The sequence below is a fragment of the Streptopelia decaocto genome, assembly GCF_964273445.1.
Source record: "Streptopelia decaocto genome assembly, chromosome: 5".
NCBI lineage: Eukaryota > Metazoa > Chordata > Aves > Columbiformes > Columbidae > Streptopelia > Streptopelia decaocto.
Genome location: NC_138659.1, coordinates 38,472,336 through 38,493,967, shown reverse-complemented (window position 1 = coordinate 38,493,967; position 21,632 = coordinate 38,472,336). Strand labels below are relative to the sequence as shown.

General features: G+C 41.9%; 1 protein-coding gene across 3 annotated transcripts; it reads left to right on the top strand.

Moving 5' to 3' along the window:
- The first annotated feature begins 1,638 nt into the window (after nucleotides 1–1,638).
- Nucleotides 1,639–21,114, top strand: SIRT1 (sirtuin 1). 3 transcript variants are annotated; one of them, XM_082054747.1, is made up of 9 exons: nucleotides 1,639–1,945; nucleotides 5,025–5,141; nucleotides 6,535–6,776; nucleotides 8,049–8,201; nucleotides 10,665–10,812; nucleotides 14,161–14,240; nucleotides 16,116–16,302; nucleotides 17,613–18,173; nucleotides 19,063–21,114. In XM_082054747.1, the coding sequence occupies exons 3-9, from the start codon at nucleotides 6,564–6,566 to the stop codon at nucleotides 19,383–19,385; spliced, it is 1,665 nt and encodes a 554-aa protein (XP_081910873.1). In that variant the 5' UTR covers nucleotides 1,639–1,945; nucleotides 5,025–5,141; nucleotides 6,535–6,563; the 3' UTR covers nucleotides 19,386–21,114. The 3 variants fall into 3 exon arrangements, with proteins under 3 accessions (XP_081910873.1, XP_081910872.1, XP_081910874.1); XM_082054746.1 differs by lacking the exon at nucleotides 1,639–1,945 and adding an exon at nucleotides 2,279–2,850; XM_082054748.1 differs by lacking the exon at nucleotides 1,639–1,945 and adding an exon at nucleotides 2,967–4,879.
- Nucleotides 21,115–21,632: the final 518 nt, after the last annotated feature.

Here is a 21,632-nt window from a genome sequence, read left to right as displayed (position 1 = left end):
ACAAAGGCTTCGATCCAAACTGCAGCAGCGCCCATACTGTTGTCCCCCCCTCCCAGAGATTTCCGGTGCATGGGGTGCAAAGGGTCCCATAGCGCAGCCTTAAGGTTTGTGTGTGGAGATAACAAAATACTGATAATGAATAATAATTCAGTCTTTTACTGCTCTTACTGACTTCAGTGGGACAACTCACAGAGTAAAGCGTCATCCAAAAAAAGGAAGGCAAGAGAACCTGCATATAACATGCAGAAAAATACATAAAGATTACCTTTAGGACATAAACTTTATTTGAAAGCGAGTCACGGCACAGGAGATGGCACAGCTTCTGTGTCCACATGTTTTGGGTAGTGTTGCTCAGAGTGTACAAACAGTACCGAAAGTGAGGAAATCTCATATTTGTTCTCTGTACCCAACCATGAACAAAATGTTTCTATTCTTTCCTAACACACTATCAACTGTTTTGCTTGTTTGGAGCCAAGAGTGAATCTAAATTCTGGTTCAGTATATGGAGAAGTCATAAATGGCACTTTAAACAAAACAGCAAGATCTGGAAAACTGTATTTGAATTTATTCTCATAAAATACATCAAATCTTCTGAATTGGCTTTAGTTGTTTTGCTTCCTGAGGGCAGAGTACACATTTTCAAGAATTTCAAGGCACAATAACTAAGTTCTGCAATTCATGCTCCATCCTTGTCCCCGCACATGCTCAGAGCTGCAGAACCAAACTGCCTCCCCGACTCAGGGGAACCACTGCAACATCACTGACATGGAAAAATGCTTGCAATGTTAGAGACAGCTTTGCAATACCTTTACCTTCACATAAAGCTTTAGATCATACACCTATACACTTACACATTTTCTTCACAACTCTCCTTTAGGTGCTGACAAAAGCACCTTGTACATCCTTTTATCTGAGTCTTGCCTCAGGCTCAATAAGGAAAAAGACTACTTGCATACAAGTTTGCACAGAATAATAAAAAATTGTTCTGATTCACATCTGGTTACTTCACAGCTTATGCTTGAGAAATAGGAATGTAGATCTTTTGGGGGGTTGTTAATACCTGGAAAAAAAAAAAAAAAAGGAAAAAAAAATCCTCCCCCTCCCCCGATACATATACCACCTATAAAGTCAGTTATCTATAAAATAATGCCTTTTGAAGCCAAATAACACATTTCAACAAATTTAACCCAAGTTTTTTTTTTAAAAAGCTGTTATCAAGGCCCACAAAGGAGAAACTCTGCTAGTCTAATCTTGGTTTTGCCACTAAGCTTAGGATGTATTAAATTCACTAAAACTACTCTGTAAATAGTTTGTGATGGTTAGCAGTAACAAAACAATATTTACATTTATATCCACGGAGTTTAAATCAAAACTTCTGTGTTGGTCCTAGGAAAGTGGTCAAGTTCTATCCAGACCAGATGTCCAGGTACAAACAGACACCATGTCTAAGAAAGCCCATGGTGGTACCTCTGTGCTTACACTGAGGGGAGGGTCCTCCTGTCACTCGGGAGTTCAAGTGTCATGGTGTTGTAACACATTTAGCCATCCTTACCAAAAGCTCAACCCACGGGTGCAAAACGTTTCCCTAGCAGAAGCTGTGGTCCTGTTAAGATTTTCTCTTCTAATGCTCAGCTCTGCTGTGTGTTCACAGAGAGCGAAGAGCTGCTGGAAATGCCGGGTAGCGCTGCGGGACCGGCAGCCGTGCTCCCGGGTAACGCTGCGGGTTTTCCCGGCGGGTTTCCCCGCAGCGGCACAGGCACAGCTCCGGGGCAGCCTGTGCCGGGACACACCGCTCGTTCCCGGGGAACCTGCGCTCACCGCCTGACGTTCTGAGGAACATGACACGGAGGCCCGAGGGGTGTTCAGCGGCCTGTGACGGGAGGAACACCGAGTCCCGGGAAGTCACGCCGGAGCCGCCATTTGCCGGCGGCGGAGCGCGCTGCGGGTAAGCCTCGGACGGGGCGGGACAAGCTCCACAGGGACGGGGTTCCCCGTTCCCGCCGCGGGCGGAAGCACCGCCGCGGTGAGCCGGACCCGCACCCACCGCGGGTGCCCGGCCCGTTGCGCTCCCTCAGCGCGGCCTGGGCGCGGCTGAGCGGGGACATGCGGCCACGTGACCAGCAACCGCCATGGCGCGAGGGGCGTGCGCGGCACGGGGGTGGGGGAGGTGACCCGGTACCAGCGTCACGTGACGCCGGGCAGCACCCCGTTCGCCTCCCGCCCTCCCTCACGTGACCCGGTTTGTTGTTGTTGCGGCCTCCGCGGGGCGGGTGCCCGCGTGGGCGGTGGCGCGGTCACGTGCCGGGTTTAAATCGCTCCCCGGGGGTGGGGGCTGTGGCGCTGCTGCGCGCTGCGCCGGCCGGGAGGGGGGCGGCGGTTGCTGCTCCAAGATGGCGGACGAGGAGGCTCCGCTCCTCCGGCAGCGCGACGGCGGCCCCGGCGGTGCGGCCGAGAGCGCCGAGCCCGCTCCGAAGCGCCAGCGCCTGGACTCGGAAGACGGCGGCTGCGGGCGGGGCCCGGCGGCCGCCCAGTGCCCGGACCGCGGCGCGGGGCCGCCGCCCTTCGCCGCTGTGGCGGCGGAGCTGCCGGGTGAGGCGGCGGCCGTGACCGCCGATGGCGGCGGCCGGGCGGAGGAGGAGGACGAAGAGGCGGCGGCAGCGGCGGTCTGGAGCGGCGCGGACAATAGGGCCGGGCTGTGGGGCCTGCCCCGGGCGGAGCCGCCTCCGCGGCAGCGGGGCCGGGGGGAGGGGGCGGAGGCGGCGCCCGGCGAAGACGCAGCGGAGGCGGCCATTGGCTGCAGGCGGGCGCAGTGTTCAAACGGGGCGGCCGGGGCGCCGGCCCCGCATCCCGGTGAGGACCCGCACCCTATCCCTCCCCCTCCGCCCGGCCCGCGGGCCGCCCCTCGCAGCGAGAGAGGCCGCAGCCGCGGCGCTCGGGACGCCTGTTCCCGCCGCTGCCTCCCCCGCGGGCCGGGCCGCTGCCGGGGGCCGGTGCTCAGCTGCCGCAGCCCGGGCCGGGCGGTGCCGGAGCCGGGAGAGCGGGCGCCGCGAGCAGCGGGAGCTCCGCTCCGGCCGGTGCCGGTGCCGCCCGACACGCCGCGCCGCTCCAGCCGGCCCGAGCGGGCTGCGCACGGCTTTCTAAACCTGATCGATTCTCGCTCTGATCAGCCCTCGTCAAAGCCTGTTGCTGTTTGTGCTGAGCTTCATAGGAGCAGATCGGCTCAGCTCTCGTTTCCGAAAATATTTATTGTGCTGTGTTGCTGGAAACAGTTATTAAAAATGAAAAATCATAAGCCCTGTTTCCCTTCCACACTTTCTGCCATGAAAGTTATTTCTGTTTCTTGGAAACCTGCACAGAAAGCACAGGAGCAGCAGTCTTGACCCATTCTTTATCTTCAAGTTACAGTCTTGGTTCAGATTTCAGTGACTGCAGCAAAAACTGACCTGTAATCTTTAGAAGTATCTTTGCAGATCATATTTGAAGCAGACTCGGTATGAAAGTACCTTGCATTGCGTTACTGAAACATAAGTTTTTGAGGGGGTTTGGTTTGTTCTTTAAGGCAGTGCTTTGGAAAGTCTTCCTAAAAGGTATAAGACACTGCATTCCGCCAGCAGAATCCTGGAATGCAGTTAAAGATATTTTACCTTTAACTCTTGTAATAAAACTCAACAGAAAATTTCTGCCTGTGCAAAATCTGTCCCAAAGGCACCAGAGCTGTATGATGTGCTTGGAACAGCCTTGGCATTCAAAAGCTCCATTAGAACAGCACAAGAGTAAAGCTAATGATTCCTTGTAAGTGCCTTTTTGCTCAAGTTGCTCAGCTCCTCAGGGCATGTTTTGGCAAGCAAGCCCTGTATTCCCTTGAGGAACTGAATACACAGAGAGTGTTACAATTTAAACTGTTAGTTTAGCCTGTTTGTATCTATAAAAGTGTTTCTTAAATACAAGACAATGTTACCTGTATATGTTGAGTCTTAAACAACATACACTTTGATTCTTTACATTGTAGACATAAGAGATTTTTTTGTGTGTGTGTGACACTTGCACGTCACACTTGCTGATATGTACTAATCAACTTTTTTCTTCTTCGTGATGCTTTTTGCATATGTTCACTGACTTCATGCATAATGAGGTGGAAGTGAAATCCTGTAAATACGTAGATTACTAATAAGAAATAGTAATGTCAAAAGAGCACCCATGGTCTCGGATGAACAAGACAGCAAGCACAAAAAGCAAATTTCTGTCCTCTAGTTCTTTCCATTCTAATCAGAATAAAGTATTTGTGCGAACAAGGGAAAGAACAGGATAACACAATCTCTGAATAAAAAAAAAATGATGGTGTTTTGTGGTGGTCTTTATTGAAGAGTAAAGCCAAGTAAGCTAGCTAAAATAGTGTTGGGGTGTATTCAGAGAGATATTGAAAACTATTATAGGAATTCTTTGCTTTAGCGAGCATGACTGAAACTTGTTCTCCTTTGTACATAGTCTTAGGTTTTCAACAAATTAAGCTACAGTTGCTGTGGCTATTTTTAATTAAAAAACCCACACACAATAACAAAGATTTAGTAGTCTGTTCTAATGAGCTGCTCAGGTGGTTTTTTTCTTTTAAAATGTTGTGCTCTCAGAACCAAGTCAAAATAAGTCTATAAATGGTGACATGTTTTCAGTTAATCCCATTTCTCAGTGAGCTGTGTAAGAGAAAGGATTTTTAAGTGTATTTTTAAAACACTTGGATTATTTTTAATATACAAAAACCCCTTAATGTCCAACCCTATCTAGAATGAAAATTTCACTAAGGTCAACGTCCAGCCCACTAAAGCCCAGTATTAAGACAGCAAATTACTGAAGGCTTGAAAGCACATCTAGAAACTCAAAAAAGGTAGAAATTTTCTCTTAAGTGATGAAACTGCCTATTCGTTATTCATTGCAATTATCTTTAAAAATTGTATGTTTAATGATATATTTAAACATATATCTGTGCTGTTTGTCTCCACTGTAACTGCCCTTGTTGTGATGTCTTGCAGATAACTTCCTTTTTAGTGATGAAATCATAGCCAATGGTTTTCACTCCTGTGATAGTGATGAAGATGACAGAGCCTCACATGCAAGTTCTAGTGACTGGACCCCAAGACCACGTATAGGTAGAAGCCTATATAATGTTCTTAGATGCACTTTGCCTTTGAACAGTTACTTTTTTCTTCCCAGTCTTCAAATGATTCATTCTGTTGCAAAAAAAATGGCAATTACTGCTTTTAAGCAGCATAGATTTGTTCACTCTGTTCCGTATAGTTTTTAAGGGGTTTAAGAATGAACCTCTTTAAACTTGCTGTATTTTGATTAAAATTGTCGATGTCTTTTTTGTGTAGCTATCCTGCTGTGATTTGTATTAAAAGCATACACGCAGTCCCACTAAATCGAACAGATTTGTGGCATATTTCTAGCCTATTTCCTTAGTGGTATTAATACTTTAAGGAACAAGAAGATGGATCTTGTATGACTTTAGCCAGTCTCTAGGGCTCACCGTCCTAAGTGTGACACCAGTTTGGGAATTATTGGTCTGTGTGTATATTGCATATTAGCAGTAGATAAGTTAATCACGGCCACGAGGAAAGTTCTTGCCTGACACACAGAACTGCTGCGGTCGCTGCCAGGGCACAGGGGGTTGGCACTTGAGGCCTTTTGTCTATAATTATCGCAGACATGATAATTATAGAATCACAGATAATACCACAGTGTTCATTTTGCCACTATTGACAAGAACAGCAGCAAGAAAACGCATTATGACAACACAATATTCCATATCTTGTCTTTGCTGATCCCTGTCAGATGATCTCTGTTGGTACCTTTTGGGTGAATACATATCACAGTTGTTTTCTTTACATGAATTCTAACTAGCCTTACTGTAGCTCTTTGGGTTGTCTTAGTTCAGCTTCTTATTCTAAGATTTACCTGTTTTTCTTCTACCACTCTAATCCAGAGTGTTTCTGGAAAGTCTGATTTCCTGGCTTTAGGAGGTTGTGTTTGAAATGGTCACTGTTAGACAACTAACAGAACAACATCATTCCATGGACCGGTGGGCCTTATTTGTCTCTTAAGAGTGATGTTTCATAATATGACTAGGAAGTATATGTATGTTTGTTGTCTCTTCGAATTATTCCTGTAAATATGTTACAAAATGGTGGAAATATACAAGTGAAGCCAAAAATGGAGATACCTTGTTATAAACTTGTTGCTAAACAAGTGCACCTCTGAGAGCCATCAAGCTTGCTATGACCTGGGATTCCTACGTTGACTAACTTTCTATGAAATCTTTCATGGGTTAACATGAAGTAATGATAAATAAGTAAAAGCCCTAGCTATAGTATCACTTCAGAATTTAGACCGCAACTTCAGGGGTTTTGATGAACAAAGCATTAAATTGGATTAATAAAATTGTAGTAGCAAGCATTAATAAATGGGACAATGATCGCAATAATCTGAAGTACTTGACCTAATTTTAAATATTTCTTTTTTTTTTTTTTTTTTTTTTCTTAGGTCCCTACACTTTTGTCCAGCAGCATCTCATGTTAGGTACAGACCCACGGACAATTCTGAAAGACCTGCTGCCAGAAACTATCCCTCCACCGGAACTGGATGATATGACGCTGTGGCAAATTGTTATAAACATTCTTTCAGAACCACCAAAAAGGAAAAAACGGAAAGATGTTAATACTATTGATGATGCCGTGAAACTTTTACAAGAATGCAAAAAAATAATGGTCTTGACTGGAGCTGGGGTATGTATTGTGCAATGACAGTGAGGTTAAATACTTGTGTGGTGCTTTACAGCAGGTGGATGATGTGACCTTCACAGCATTTGTAATCAAATAATTGTGCTAGATGGGAAGAGGAGGCGCAGCTGTCTGCTAGAAAGATGCACACTGCCAGACTGGAGCTTCAGTTGGAAGTGACAAGATCTCTCTTTATAATAAAATATTAATAAACATTTAAACAGTTGCTTCCATGCAAATAGTTATGGAACAAGAGCACACCTACCTGTTCCAAAACATTTTCTATCCTAGTAATTTTTTCATTTCAAACAGCTAATGATTGGTTTGTTTTTTTTTAATCTCAGTGGATTTCCTAAAATACCTGATGGAGCCAGAGGGACTAGAAGACTAGGAATCAAAAGGAAAAAAAAGAAAATGGTCAGCAGGGGAGAATTATAAGGAGAGTTTAATTAGATTTCAGTAGACTGAGTTTTTCTTTTAACATGTGCTACTTTGTGATAGTAAGAGGATTGATTAGTCACTGTTATTCTAAAGAACATTTTTAAACTGTCGTACGTTTGCAGCCTTATAGCTGTTTACCAGATCTTGATATGAAAGTCGGTCAGTTTTTGCTTCTGCTGTGATTCAAATCAGTTTGTCACAAATCAGTTTGTCACAAAAGCACTACTGCTTCTCTCACCCAATCTTGCTCTTCCTGTAATCGCTATCATACCCCTGTTCCTCCTCCTCTTCCCATTTATTGTATGAGACAATAAATTTTAGTCTTTATTGACTACTACAATGCTTTGATAAACAGTGCTTGTTTATCAAAGGGAGTTTATTCATCAAAAGTAAGAATCTATTCTGCTACTGTGTTAGGACGTAAAAAAGAAATAAAAATCAACCACCTTGTCCAAACCTAAGTTGGAAAGTTGGGAGGTCAATGAACATTTACTAATCAATTTTAATGTAACACTACCTTAAATTCTTGTTCACTTCTTAGAAAACTTCCAGTAGTGAAAGTAAGTTCTGGTGTTTTATAACTGCCTGTATGGATTGTACTAAAGGTTTTTCTCCCCAGTTGTCAGACTGTTTCTTCTGCTTGTGATTTGGGATTTGTTATCTTGGTCCAAAAAAAAAAAGAAAAGGAAAAATAAATACAGACAACCCAGACTGGTTTTGTTCTTAATTACTGTGAGCATACAGAAACGTGGTTTCCCAAATAGTTTGTATCATAGCAAGTCTTTAATAGCCCAATATGTAGTTTTCCTTATTTCAGATTGCAAAAATATATTTCAGGTGTCAGTGTCTTGTGGAATACCTGACTTTAGATCCAGAGATGGCATCTATGCACGCCTTGCTGTAGACTTCCCAGACCTGCCAGATCCTCAAGCAATGTTTGATATAGAATACTTCAGAAAGGACCCCAGGCCATTTTTTAAGTTTGCAAAGGTATGGTTTTTCCAACAGTTCTTATCTTGGTCAGTAAAGTAAGATAACAATGGTAAAATGCATAAATCAGATATAAAACTATGTTAACAAAATGCTATCTTTATCTTTTTTTATAAACAAGATAGAAAAATATGTTAATATATTGAATTTCCTTTAATGAGAGGTCTCATTCAGTGGCATGATAACTCTCTCCTTGGGCAGGTCTTTGCAATGTATCAATTCTATATCCGCAGTGTTACTTCCATCATTGCATGCAACCACAGATTAGCTGTATTAGAAATATTTTGCAACATTCTCTCTCTCCTTTTAAAGCTTATTTTTACTGTTCCTGTTATAAGTATAACCATTCTAGACAGTATCTCCAGTTTCAGGGAGGATAAGTACTTACTTGATCAAACCCCAATAATCTTAGCTGCTGTTACTTTACCTGAAAAATGAAAGAATATGAGAAACTTTTGGCCAGCACACGAGTAACGTGGAAAGCTACATTTGAACTGGATATCCTGTGATATGCTCTGCAGTGTCATACAACACATTCACATTTTATCACTGGATTTACAGCAAAGAGGACTAAAGCAGTTTCATACACTAATAAGTTTGTTCTTGTTTCTGGTTTTGGTATAGCTGTGACAAGGATCTGTACATCTTAGAGAATTTATAGAATTAAAGCTATTTTGCAGGGACTGCTTAACATGGGGAACACAGCAGTTTTTGGAAAGTTGTTAGTGATATTAAACAGTTCAAAAAGCAGAGAGTACATCTCAGAGACAAGAAGGAGTTATAGAAGCTCTAGACATATATAGAAACACAAAAGTAATTGCATTTAGTCTGGAATTTCCTCAGGATGGAAAAAAACATCAAAACCAAAATAAGAATTACTACAGGACCAGTAAGGACTCGTGAAAAATCAGTCACTGCTAGTGGTGCTCACTCGTTCTTACCTTTGCTCACAATCTATACAACTGCTCTATTATTTTATAAAGATCGGAAAAGAAAATTCAAAGTGTTCTTCAGCTGCCTGGCTTTCTCTGAAAACCTGTTCAGATATGACATATTTTGATGCTCATTAGTATACACAGTTCCTTGTTTTTTTTAATAATAAAACAAGAAACCACACAGCAAACAAAAAACCCAACTTACTTGAAGCTTCTTCATACACAGGTTTTACCAGAAGAGTCCAAATCCAATTTGGCTAATTTTTTACTAAAATAATTTCCTTCTCCTTTTCTGTCTGTCATCTCAGCTGGAATATTGATTTCTAATTCCGTGAAATCTCAAGTTCCTTTAATTCTAGGAGCAAAGACTGGCCAAAGAAATCTGCAGTGCTCAGTGGCAGGACACGTCTTGCTTCTTCAGACTAAAATATAAAAGCCGTTGGGAGCACATGAATATCTGATGATCATCACATCATAGCTTAGTCATGATCTAGGTAACAGCACTCTGAGCAGTCGTGGATCATTGCGGTAGTTTAACTCCACAGACCCCCATAGCTTCAGAATTATGAGTAACTTGAATATTTTGGGGAAAAAGTGCTTGCAAAAAGTCCTTTTTGATTGTCAATAGTTAGGCTGGATGATAGCTGGAGGCAGAGCTGTCACAAAGGTTCGTTTAACAGTTCACTCTTGTGCTGCTAGAACTTTGGGTTCAGATTTTAAGCACCAGCTGGTAAAGGTGGGCAGCAGCCTCCTTCTTGCCAACTTCCTTCTGAGCAGTGAGTCTTGTGCTTTTTCTGTACAAAGGTACACTGTACACTTTCCCGGGTGAGGTTCCAGCTCAGTTGCTGTTTAGTGGTGAGAGTGCCTGGAGAGCCCAGGGTCTGGAAGTCAAGTTCCTCCCCTAAATAAATGCTGCCCAGAACCAAGAGGTGCTGCTGCTGCTGTCCTCCCGGTTGCACAGCAACCAGAGGTACCTGCCGGGTGGTCAGCTCTAGACAGGCTCCTCATGTGAAGCTTTCAGCTGGGTGCCCACGTTTAATTTTTCCTTTTGGCAGGCTCTTTGTTCACTGTGAGCAAACATCAAACCATCCTACAGAAGTGCCTACATTTTTTTTTTAGATATACCTATCTCCTCTCCCTTAATCTAAAGGAATCCAAATTCCTCATGAGATTTTTGTCTGACTGCAGTTAAACCATGTATGTTCCTAATAACAAATGTTGAGGTTACTTGACACTTGAAAAGGAAAAAAAAGCTTTCCTATTTCATAATCCTCAAAACCAAAAAAGACCTAAACCTGGATTTTATGCTCTGTGAAAACAATCCACCAACTTCCACATGGAGCAATTCATGCTGACATGATCAGAAGCTCAGCTGTGGAAGGGGGTGTTGGATCTAAGAGAAATGGCAACATGTGAAGGGAGGGACATTAACCACTGGCATAACCATTATTGATAATATTTAGCTCTGTGTGAGTTGCTACATTCAGAATAAAGACGTTTACACTTTCTCGTGTTCTGAATTCCCTAGGAAATTTATCCAGGACAGTTCCAGCCATCTCTCTGTCACAAGTTCATAGCTTTGATGGACAAAGAAGGAAAACTACTTCGCAACTATACTCAGAACATAGACACATTGGAACAGGTTGCAGGAATCCAAAGGATAATACAGTGTCATGGTTAGTGATTTTAGTTTCTCTTTTCTCATTTTATGTTTAGGAATGATTTTTACTGGTGCATGTGACACAGTAATTGCAATTGGAATTATTTTTTTCCTTGAATTAGCATCTCTTGGAAACTTATTCTGCTTTTAAAATGTTGATTATTTAGTATGTTAGCTAAAATTATTAGCGATACAATAGAATAACATAAGAAAGAGGATGAGAAACATTCTGTTTGGACACATCCAGTGAGACCTGATTGCTTGTTTGTTGCCAACACTCTCATGTATTGCATTATTTCATGAAATGCATCAAACTTCACTTAATTTGGGGACCAGACAAGTGTGAGCTTGGCCAAGATGCACATGTGCCTGTCCACTGCTTACAGATTGTGTACTTTGCAGCTTGAGAATTCAGCCTCTTTGCAAAATTATTGTTAGGTAGCTTAAATATTTAAATCAGAAGTGAACATTTCTTTCAGAAATTACACTTGATAAACAGTGGTCTTTGTGTATCAGTGAAGATCCACACCCTGTTCGCACAAGCTTAGACCTTTTAACATTTATTTGGAGCTTCTTTATGAGAACACACACTGTGGAAAATCAGTCTTTTCATAGTTCCCTCTCACTGTTTATCAACGGCGTTTAGCTATTATCTTATTCTTTATTCAGAATATAGTCCATTGAAATCTTAAAATGTCCTGACGCTTCAGTGACTGTACCTCATATAAAATACTGTGGATTAATCACCAGTTCAGTTGAACTGAACATCATCTTGTTAGACCTTCACTGTCATACACATTCTGTAATTAAGATACCAAATTAAGTGGAATCTCTTAATTAGTTTCCAAGGACTTGCAAATGTCAAGCTAAAAGGCCAAGGATCCATTTTTAAGGAAAGGATGCAGAAAATCAGTTCTTAAAGTGCACCTTTGGATCATTTAGTAGACTTCTGGCAAATAAATTATTTAAAAGCAGTGCTGGTATGTTTGTGAGACCTGTCTGTCTAATTCCACCCTTTCCAGGGACCAAACCCACTTGGCTCCTTGTGTACAAAGCTTAGCTCAGTGCCAGGTTTGTCAATTTTCTTTAATCAGGGCAAACATGGTGCTCTGTCATGGTGACCAAAGAGCACACAATGGAATCCTGCCTGTCAAATAACCCAAATCTAGTGCTAGTTTCCATTTGTAGTGGGTGTGCCACACATTATCTTTTGGTTGTCATTCTGTATGAGGTATTTATCATTAATTTCTTACATGGCTATGTTTTAGCACATCACTGCCATGTTCAAGCTTCCCATTTTTTCATTTGCACACTACAGTAATTGGATTTCAGGCCATCTTTAGTGTATGGCCTGTATATGTTTATTGCAAATTAAAAATATTCTTTAAAAACATCCTATGGACTTTGAGATTTGAGGCCTTTGGAAATTAGCCAAGGTTGCTTTGAGCACATCAAGCTGTATCTGACACAGTCGTGCTGCTCTTTTAACAAATGCTAGTTGACTAATGGTGGTGGCAAAAGAGAAACTGAAACTCTGTTATGTGAGGGTACATCCTGCTATATTTATTCTATCTTTTTTGTCCAGCTGTGGCAATGGCAAGTTAATCATGGGTGTCCCAAATGACAAGGAACCTTGTAATGATTTGGCAAGTTCATGTATGAACTTTTGAACCCATTTCACACTGCAGACCTACAGTAAAGTTGCTACTATGAAGCCCACTGTATCTTGCATGCATATTGCGAATGTTACACGGCACTTGCGTTCAGCCAGCATGCCTGGAATGGGATCACGTTCCTTGCCGTTGCTGTAGCTGAGCGATGGGAGGCAGAGCTGAGCTGGCTACATGTGATTCGTGTGTGGGGCAGTGGAAGTTCTTCATCAAATCCTTTTGATGGTGAAAAACCCTCACATAATAGAGTGGCAAGTAGGTGGCAACAGATGCCTCAGACAGAGTTAGTTCTGCTAACCTGACAGAGATGTCCCTAACATGCTGTATAAAGGCCTAAGTTATTACAACAAACAAATTATAATGAGTAAACAATCACTGTCATACTTCTTGTAGTCTTTGGAATCCCTCAGGTTCTGCAAGTTGCAGTGCTGAGCAAGCGATGCAGAAGCAGTGATTAGCAGACCTGAGCTGCCAAGTGTTCAGAAATTATCTGCTCCAGGTTTTTCTGTGCTTCTATTCTTTGTCTTACCCAGATACAGTACCCAGTGTAGGTTATGAGCAGAAAATATCTTTGGTTTGGGTGGCTTAAAATAATACTCCAGGTAAAGTTTTGGTACCAGAGGTTTTCAGCTGTTCCCAGCTTCTGCAAAGCTTGCAACATCTTAATGGAACCTTTCGAAGTCTCCCTTTGAAGAGGGACTTTTGCACTCCCCTATACATGACTCAATCACAGGGCTTTCTTCCTGCCTTCCTATCACCATGAGAAATTAGAGAGCTCCAGACTTCTACTGTACAAGTGGCATATTCCAGTGCAGGGTCAAAAAGATCCCCCAATTTTTAATTTTTGTTTTTTAAGCCTTGTTTCATAGGTAGGAGAAAATCTGTCCATTTTTCACATTATTCAGCATTCTGTCAACTTCCAGCATTATTCCTTTCACAGATAAAAGGCCTTGTAGGCCGGTCTCACTGGACATGTGCACACCAGCAGGCCGCTCTAATTCACCACAATGACTTTGCACTGTGTATTGCCATGTGTGTGTTAGCACCTGATAAGCTTTCCCGTCAGACCAACAGAGACACAAATGCTCTACCAAATCAACAAGGCAGCTCCTTCCGCTGCCTCAAAACAGCCCAGTCAGAGTTGCCAACTGGCTGGATGGAGCAACCAACTTCACAGAGTCTTGCCAAACAGACGCTGGCTAAGCTGGGTGCCCAGTTCAGAGCAGTATTTCCATTTGAACAATGCTGTTGTAACTGAAAGGAACAGTACTGTGGTTTAGTTGCCTATAGCAAATTTTTTACTAGCGCATTTTCTTAGTTATTTTGCCCTACAGTTTCTTTGTGTCCTGCTGCTGCTGTGTGCAGAGCTGTTGGCGCTAATTACCTGTGTAAAGAGGGAAAGGGAGGGTTCTGTTCTCTCCTCATGTCTGCTTGCACAGGTTGGGGGCATGAGAGGACACAAAACAATTGTTGTTGATATGCATGTGGTATATCCTACTCTCTGCTATTTTCCCTCTAGAAGAACTACGTTTAGTACTGTAAGTACCTTCTCTTAATTTTACATCACTTTTTAATGACCAATTTTTACAGCACTGCAACATGACAACCAAGCTGTGTCAAAACAGCTTGGGCAAAAAGACCAAATCTGAATGACTCAAAATCCTTATTTCTGCCATATGGGTTTTCCCCCTCAGGTTCCTTTGCAACAGCTTCCTGCCTGATCTGTAAATACAAAGTTGATTGTGAAGTTGTTCGAGGAGACATTTTCAATCAGGTAAAAACTTACTTTAATTCACTGCAGCTTTCTAATAAGTAACTCAGAAAAAAACCCCACTCCCACAAAATGCCATCCTTGGATTGCTTAAAAGATCTGCTTTTAAAAGGCTACATGTCTTTGCATGTATTTCATAAAAGTGCCTATTTGTATTTTAGCATTTCCTATTTAAAAGTTTACGCAAATACTATACTGGAAAAAACTAGGTAATGGGAAAAAACAGAACAAAGCTGTAAGAGTCCATTTTTAGTGGAACCTCCGAGAAAAGGAGAGGTTAAAGGATAAGTAAAAAGTTGGATCTATACCTGGTTTATGTTAATTTGAAATCGCAGTCACACTAAGAACGTGTTATTAGCTGTTTATACCATTGGTTGCTCTTTGAGCACTTACCTACATTAAAGCTGTGTTTAAAGGGTGATGATGCATGGAGAAGTTGCTGATTCTCTGATCAAAAAGAGCTTGTTCATAGAGATGGAACGCTCAGGAGCCTTTTTCTGCAGGTGCATGTGTTTTCATAAATGTTTGGAGGCCACAGTTGCAACTTTAGATGAGAAACACAGAAGTAAATCTTTCAGGTATTACATTTGAAATGGAGCTTAATGAAAGCCTTTCAGAAGAGATGTTTGAGTTAAAGCTTTAAGAAAGGTGAATCTCATAATCCTGAAGCTTTGTAACACTGAAATATTGAATATGAAATCTGGTTTACTTTCCTATTGAGAATATTATCTTTGAGAACTTTTTATCTTACAGATGTTTGCTGCACCTTTGCTGTCAAAGCCATCTGGTTGGAGTTTAGGTTTTCTTCCTTGTGAACAACCATTCCTAGGCATTCTGTAATTTTCTGGTTTGATTGTTAGTGGGCAGGACTCCTTTTCCTATCAACACTTGAGTCATTGTACCTTTCTGTGCTGAACCAAACTTCTGCCCTGATGGCCTGTCCATGCTGGTGCTCAGTAATGGAGGCGTGGGGAGAAGCAGCCTATAGCAATACTGACTAACGAGAAATAAGAGGGTTCTTATTCCTGAGATGGGACTGAAGGAGTTTTTCATGCTCGGTCTCTCAGTGCTAATATAACAGTACTGTTGCCAGGTATCTTTCCAGGGCAGGCCCCAGCTGTAATACTGACTGATTTTCATAATGCAAAATAAATATAGTTATTGCCAAATACAATTTCACACAACAAGAAATAGCACTATTGAAAGAAAACATGCCCTTCCTCCTTTATGCCTGAAAAAAAAAAAAGTGTTTGCCATCATCATTTTTATTCTGTAGCCTGCCTTTCCCAAACCAGCACTCCGCAGTTTGTTGCCTGTTTAGAATTGGGTCTCTTAGAGACAAAAAGAAACCTTTTCTGTATTTCTGAAACAAAATACTGTCCATTTCTCTTCTAATACGGAAAGATCCAAGGAAGAAGGTCAAGATTCATTCTACCCATCTACTCCTTTTTGGGGACTTCTTTAGGTGGTTTCCCTATCGCGTGGGGTTTGTTACGCTCGTTACATGGGGAAGGTTTCCTCTGTAAGACTTCTGGTTTGTGTGCCATATTGCTGCTTACGCATTCCTCCCACAAGGTTTTCTTAAAAGAAGGATTAGATTCTTTGTTCAAAGACTCATTTCGGGCATGGCCCTTTGACACTAGAGGAAGGCCTCTTCCTTGTGCTGTTTTCTCATATGGAAGGTATTGGCCTTTGTCCTACTGCAGGCATCCATAAACTAGTTATTTGATTTAAACTTTCTAAGTTCTGTATTCTTTTTTCTGCTATATTCTGTGTACAAGAGGGAGTTGTTATGCATTTAAGTGTCAGTTTTGCTAAAAGCTGAGGTTTTCAAGGGTGCAGCCTTGAATTGTAGTAGCAGCAGCTGTTGTACTGCAGGTTGTCCCTAGATGTCCCAGATGTCCACCTGATGAGCCCCTCGCTATCATGAAGCCGGATATCGTGTTCTTTGGAGAGAACTTGCCTGAGCAGTTCCATCGCGCCATGAAGTACGACAAAAATGAAGTTGATCTCCTTATTGTCATTGGGTCTTCACTGAAAGTAAGACCAGTAGCATTGATTCCAAGTAAGTTACTGTCTCTGGTAATACTGTCTTCCAAAAATTTGGATCAAAAGTGAAATTCTCAGTTAAGAGCTCCAAGAAATGCTTTTGGCTTAATTCAGTGAAAAAAATAGATTAAACATCTGTTTTTCAAAGATGAAAACTGATTGCCTATGGAAAGCTGAAATGCCATATAGAGAAAGTAACAAATTCCAAGTGCTTTTTGTACACTCCAGGCAGAGCTCAAGGTAACGATAAGCTGAAAAACTACTCTCCTAAAACTTGAATGACTTTGTTCTGAGATTCAATTAATTTCTCTCCCTGCATGGTATATGCTTTCTGAGTTACCAGAAAGATTTAGAAAGGAATCATTGTTAAAAATATAAACGTAGGGTCAGAAAATCAGATCAAGTACATCAGGTGTCTCAAATTGGAGTTTATTTTCAAGTCAGTACCTAATACTAAATGCTACCATGTGTGACCATTTGGACCTTTAGCTTTCAAAAATGATGCGGAAAAATATCTCTGCTACTATAAATTATAGGTAAATGCCCTTCAGGAAGGCTGAGAAAATACCGTGACCGGTGATTTCTTTGCCTACTGAGTGCAAGACTTACTGGTACTAAAGAAATTCTCCTCCCGTGTAGAGCTTGAGCAGACACATTTAGCACCTGCTGTGACCTGGGAACGGCACTGCAGCCACGGCCTCGGTCATCACAGCAGAACCTCGTGTTTGGGCTGATGGGAACTTGGGATCCACTGCACAAACCATTGCTCTGCCTGTGTCCTGGAGCTGGATTTGCTGAGTTGGTTATCTGAGGAATCAATGCTACGTTAACAAATTGCGGGTTCTGGAAGCCTAAATATCAGCAAATGGTTGAGCAGCCCTGTACAGCGCAGGCTGTACCTGGAAACATTGGGATCTAATTAAGGGATGTCATTTGCCAGCAGATCATCTTCACGTGCGTTTAAGGACATAACATGAATGCACAAAGTCAACACAATTCTTTCCAAAAATTATGGTACCAGTTTTAATAATCTAACACTTGAGCAAACATTGCCGTAGTTAATATTTCTGTGCCTGTGTTTCTCAGTGGTGGCATAGAGGAGCACTTTACTGTAAAAAATGGGCGAAAAATCTAGATAGGCTACAGCCTGCATAGTACCTCAAAGTGCTGTTGTTACACTTGAGATTTGCTTGTCTTCTTCCCGATCTGTTTTGATCTTGTGCCAAGTGAAAACAGGAAAAGTCTGAGGAATCAAACTTTCTAAGTAGGATTCTGCTGAAGGTGAAAGTGAAGTGACTACCTGTGAGTTCTCTTTTCTATACATAGGTTCCATCCCCCATGAAGTGCCTCAGATCTTAATTAATAGGGAACCTTTGCCTCATCTACACTTTGACGTGGAGCTTCTTGGAGACTGTGATGTTATTATTAATGAATTATGTCAACGGCTAGGTAGCGAATATACAAAACTTTGCTACAACTCAGTAAAACTTTCCGAAATAACAGAAAAGCCTCCCCGAACGCACAAGGAGCTGGAAATGCACTCGGCCGAGCTCCCACCCACCCCTCTCAACATTTCCGAAGACTCTAGTTCACCAGAAGGAACGACCCCACCAGACACTTCAGTGGTGTCTGCAGAACCGCCAGCAGAATGTAAGGCAGAAAACTGTGATCCTGCCTCGGAAACTAAAGGGACCTGCACAGAGGAAAAGCTTCAGGACACACAGACATCGCCAGAAAACCTTGACAATCCCACTAGTGAATTAATGAACTCTGAAACAATGAAGGAAAACGGATCTAACAGTGGAGAAAATAAAGAAAGAAATGAAATATTGAAGACGTGCTGGGTAAACAGACCTGCAAAAGAACAGATTAGCAAAAGGCTGGATGGTAAGTGCTAACTTATTTCAGTATTTTACATCTTTTGGCCCAGATGTTTACTCTAGACTTAGTTTAAAGCAATAAATAAGTTACCCTTGAGGGAATCAGTGGGTTTTGGTGATTATTTTTGTTCAGACAAATGTCTACAGAACTCATCATTGTATCATTTATTTCTTTTGTGCAACAGGAAATTTTTTTGTAATTCATAATAGGTTTTATAACCAGTGACTACATACCCCATAAAAAGATCAACGTTTAGGAGGTTGAAGGCAAGTATCAAAAATAAATCGGTTTCTGCCATTTTCAAATGCATTTTCAGAACCCTGAGTGTGATGCTCAGGTGTTGAGAGGCTGGTTGCACACGGTCAGCATTGGGTACAGCGCCCTGGAGAACCGGCCTTGGAACGCAAATCTCGCAGCTGGGGCTGGGCACATTTTGCAGGAAACTTTAGACTTTCTGGGGAGCCTCCAGTGCATTGTTTCTCAATGGAATGAGTTACCACACTACAAAAATCAGTGTGGATGAAGAACCAGGTGTTAAATTGCAACTTTCTATAAATCCAAGGCAGTTTTTAAGCTGTGTCAAGGACTCTGTGTAGCAGGTGCCAGTTCTGTTACAAATCCTGGCAATCCAGCTGCGAACAGCTGTGCCAATGACAACGGCTGCTGAACATTACAGTTCAAGGGAGGGGGAAGAAGGAATGCGGAGCTTTCCAGGGAAGCATTTGTTATGTGCTGCTCCTGATGATACACTGAAATAAACGGGTTTCCACTGTAACCTGATTTGTTGGTGAAGTTTCAGCGCTAAAAATACAGGCACCTTCTCACCAGAAGTCTTCAAGGTCTTTTCTGAATAATTTCTTTTACCCTTTTATTAACTTTCACACTTCTGTTTCAGGTACTCAGTATCTATTTTTACCACCAAACCGCTATATTTTCCATGGTGCTGAGGTCTACTCAGACTCTGAAGACGACATCATATCTTCTAGCTCTTGCGGAAGCAGTAGCGAAAGTGGTTCATGTCGTAGTCAGAGCTTAGATGTGGAGGATGAGAGTGAGATCGAAGAGTTTTACAATGGCATAGAGGAGGAGGATGCTCCCGAAAGGGAAGAGGAACCTGGATTTGGGGAAGATGGTGTTGAACAAGAGGAATCGGCAGCTGATGAATCAGCTGACACAAACGAAGCTGCAGGGACTGATCATCCAAGCGACACGTTGTAAAGTGATCACTGACTGGTTACAGGAACTTCCCACCAGCATTAGGAGCTTTGGCATGTCAGAATGAATGTTTACGTCTGAATTTAGAGCAACAAAACCATAAGGATGTAGTGTTTATAAACAACTAAAACAGATTTTCCTGCTTAGTTTTTTACCTTTTTCAATAAAATTCTATTACTGCGCACTCAACACTAACTCATCTTTTTTTTTTTAAGGTACTAGGAATATCTAAACAATTGTCACTATGTTCACTTTTAAGTTCATCTGTCTGGGCAGACATCCATGTATATAATACATATTTTTGCTTAATGAATTTCAGCTTGTATTATTTTTAAAGTTTTGAAAAAGCCATTGGAATGTTAAACTAATATAAAGGGAACAGCTAATTTAGACCAAAGAATGGTATTTTCACACCTCTTGCTTTGTAACAGTTTTGTTTATTTAAAACCTCTTAACACTTCTGCTAAACCTTTCATTCTCGCCTAGTCTGTCACTAAACACTGGCATTTTCTGAGACCTACTGTGGCAGCTAATTTTTTGCTTTAACAGTTACTTTGTATGTTTGAGACATACTTAAATGTGAGTAGATAGTTAAATGGAAACAAGACAATGAGCACTTGTGAAATCCTCTGGTTTTTAGACTGATGAGTGCTGTGAAAACGCGTGGGTTACTGGGTTTAATGCTTCCTGTGGACACGAAGCGACATTGATGTTGGCTCCGTAGCAATTATAATAGTAGCATTTTAAGCAAAATGGATCCCCCGCGGTCAAAGTTTGTCACGTTGTACATGAAAGTCAAATATAGTGCAGCTTGTATTAAAAATAGCATTTGATAAATTGCCAAGGCTCTAATGTGGAAGCAAGGCTGAGTTCAGAATAGTATTTCTACCAGCATGTGAGGACATGCACAAAAATAAGCTCTTCCACAGGAGAGCTGCACCGAGAGCCGCTCGGCTCTGCTCCGCTGCGCAGTGGGACAGACCCGCCAGACCAGTGCCCCGGCACACGCGGGCTGAGCTCAGCTCTCGGCCTGCGAAAATGATTTTCCACCTGCCAGCTCCACCTTGCATATGAAAAGCAAAGCAGCCCCTCCAATGTTGACATAGTGCAGTCCAGTGCTAGGCTGCCTTAAAACTACATGTTGCAGATTTTCAAGCGCGGACCGTTTCCAGGCCTTTAGAACCATTTTGTAAAATTGCTCAGTGCAGTAGTCAGTGAAACAGCATTTTTCTATAAACCACTTCAACATTGGCCTGAATGAACCCTATGATGTAGATTATTCATATACCTTGCTTTAATATTTGTTAAACTTTGGAACATGTGTAGTAGCTGTTCTTACACTATACATCAAGTTAATAAATATTTAAGAACAGCCCCCTGTATTCATCAGAATATGTTGGCACGTTGTCTCATTGTCCAAATTTAATACAGCTCTTATTTGGCTACACTAAAGAATGCAATATGTTTAGTTTTCACTTGCATGTCACAATGTATTAGTTTGTGCTATAGGAGATATTTTAAATTGAAATACTTTGTTTTAAATTATTTTTACAGTGAGGATTGTTTTCTGCTCTTTTATATTGTATATAGTGTCTTTTATGTAATCTACTGGCATATGTTTTGTAGAAGACTGTTTAAAATGACTGGCTATCTTCCTGCAACTTTTGAAATACAAAACCAGTGTTTTATACTCGTACACTCTGTTCTAAAGTCTATTAAAATTGTCATTTGATTTCTTCTGGTTCTTATTGATTTCTGGTTAGATCTTAAAAGCTTTAAAAAAGATACTCTATAAAGTCAAGGAATATCCCAGCTCCTGTAAGGCATTATAGAGTAAACTGCTTTTTTCCATCTGTCCCCTGGGGAAAAAAGAAGAAAAAAGCCAGCCTGACTGCAGCTTGTCTGCACTGCCTTTGGTGCCATGACCTGCTGGCCCCCATGCAGCGGTGGCCTCCAGAAAACTCCTTTTCTCCTCTCAAAGTGCACTGCCCCCCGCAGATCAGCTCCCGGAGCCCTGGGGGCCAGGCCCAGCTGAGCTGGGTTTCCAGCACCTCACACCTGCTGCAGTGAATCCACTGCTCTGCTCAACCACCAGCCCTCACACACAAATCACACTCGCATTAGGCAACAAAAATGTTTAGAAAACTTGCACACTTGAGACATGAAATAAAGTATTAAAACTGGCATTTAACCAACCACCCAGCACCCCTGCCTTCCCAGTACTTACTGATGGCCACTAAATGTTCCAAG

Excerpts from the sequence above, each read along its gene's own strand:
- SIRT1 (XM_082054746.1), top strand. The coding sequence starts at position 2,391 with ATGGCGGACGAGGAGGCTCCGCTCCTCCGGCAGCGCGACGGCGGCCCC. Across the intron at positions 5,142-6,534 it reads GACCCCAAGACCACGTATAG|GTCCCTACACTTTTGTCCAG; the intron begins GTAGAAGCCTAT and ends TTTTTTTCTTAG. Across the intron at positions 18,174-19,062 it reads GATTAGCAAAAGGCTGGATG|GTACTCAGTATCTATTTTTA; the intron begins GTAAGTGCTAAC and ends CTTCTGTTTCAG.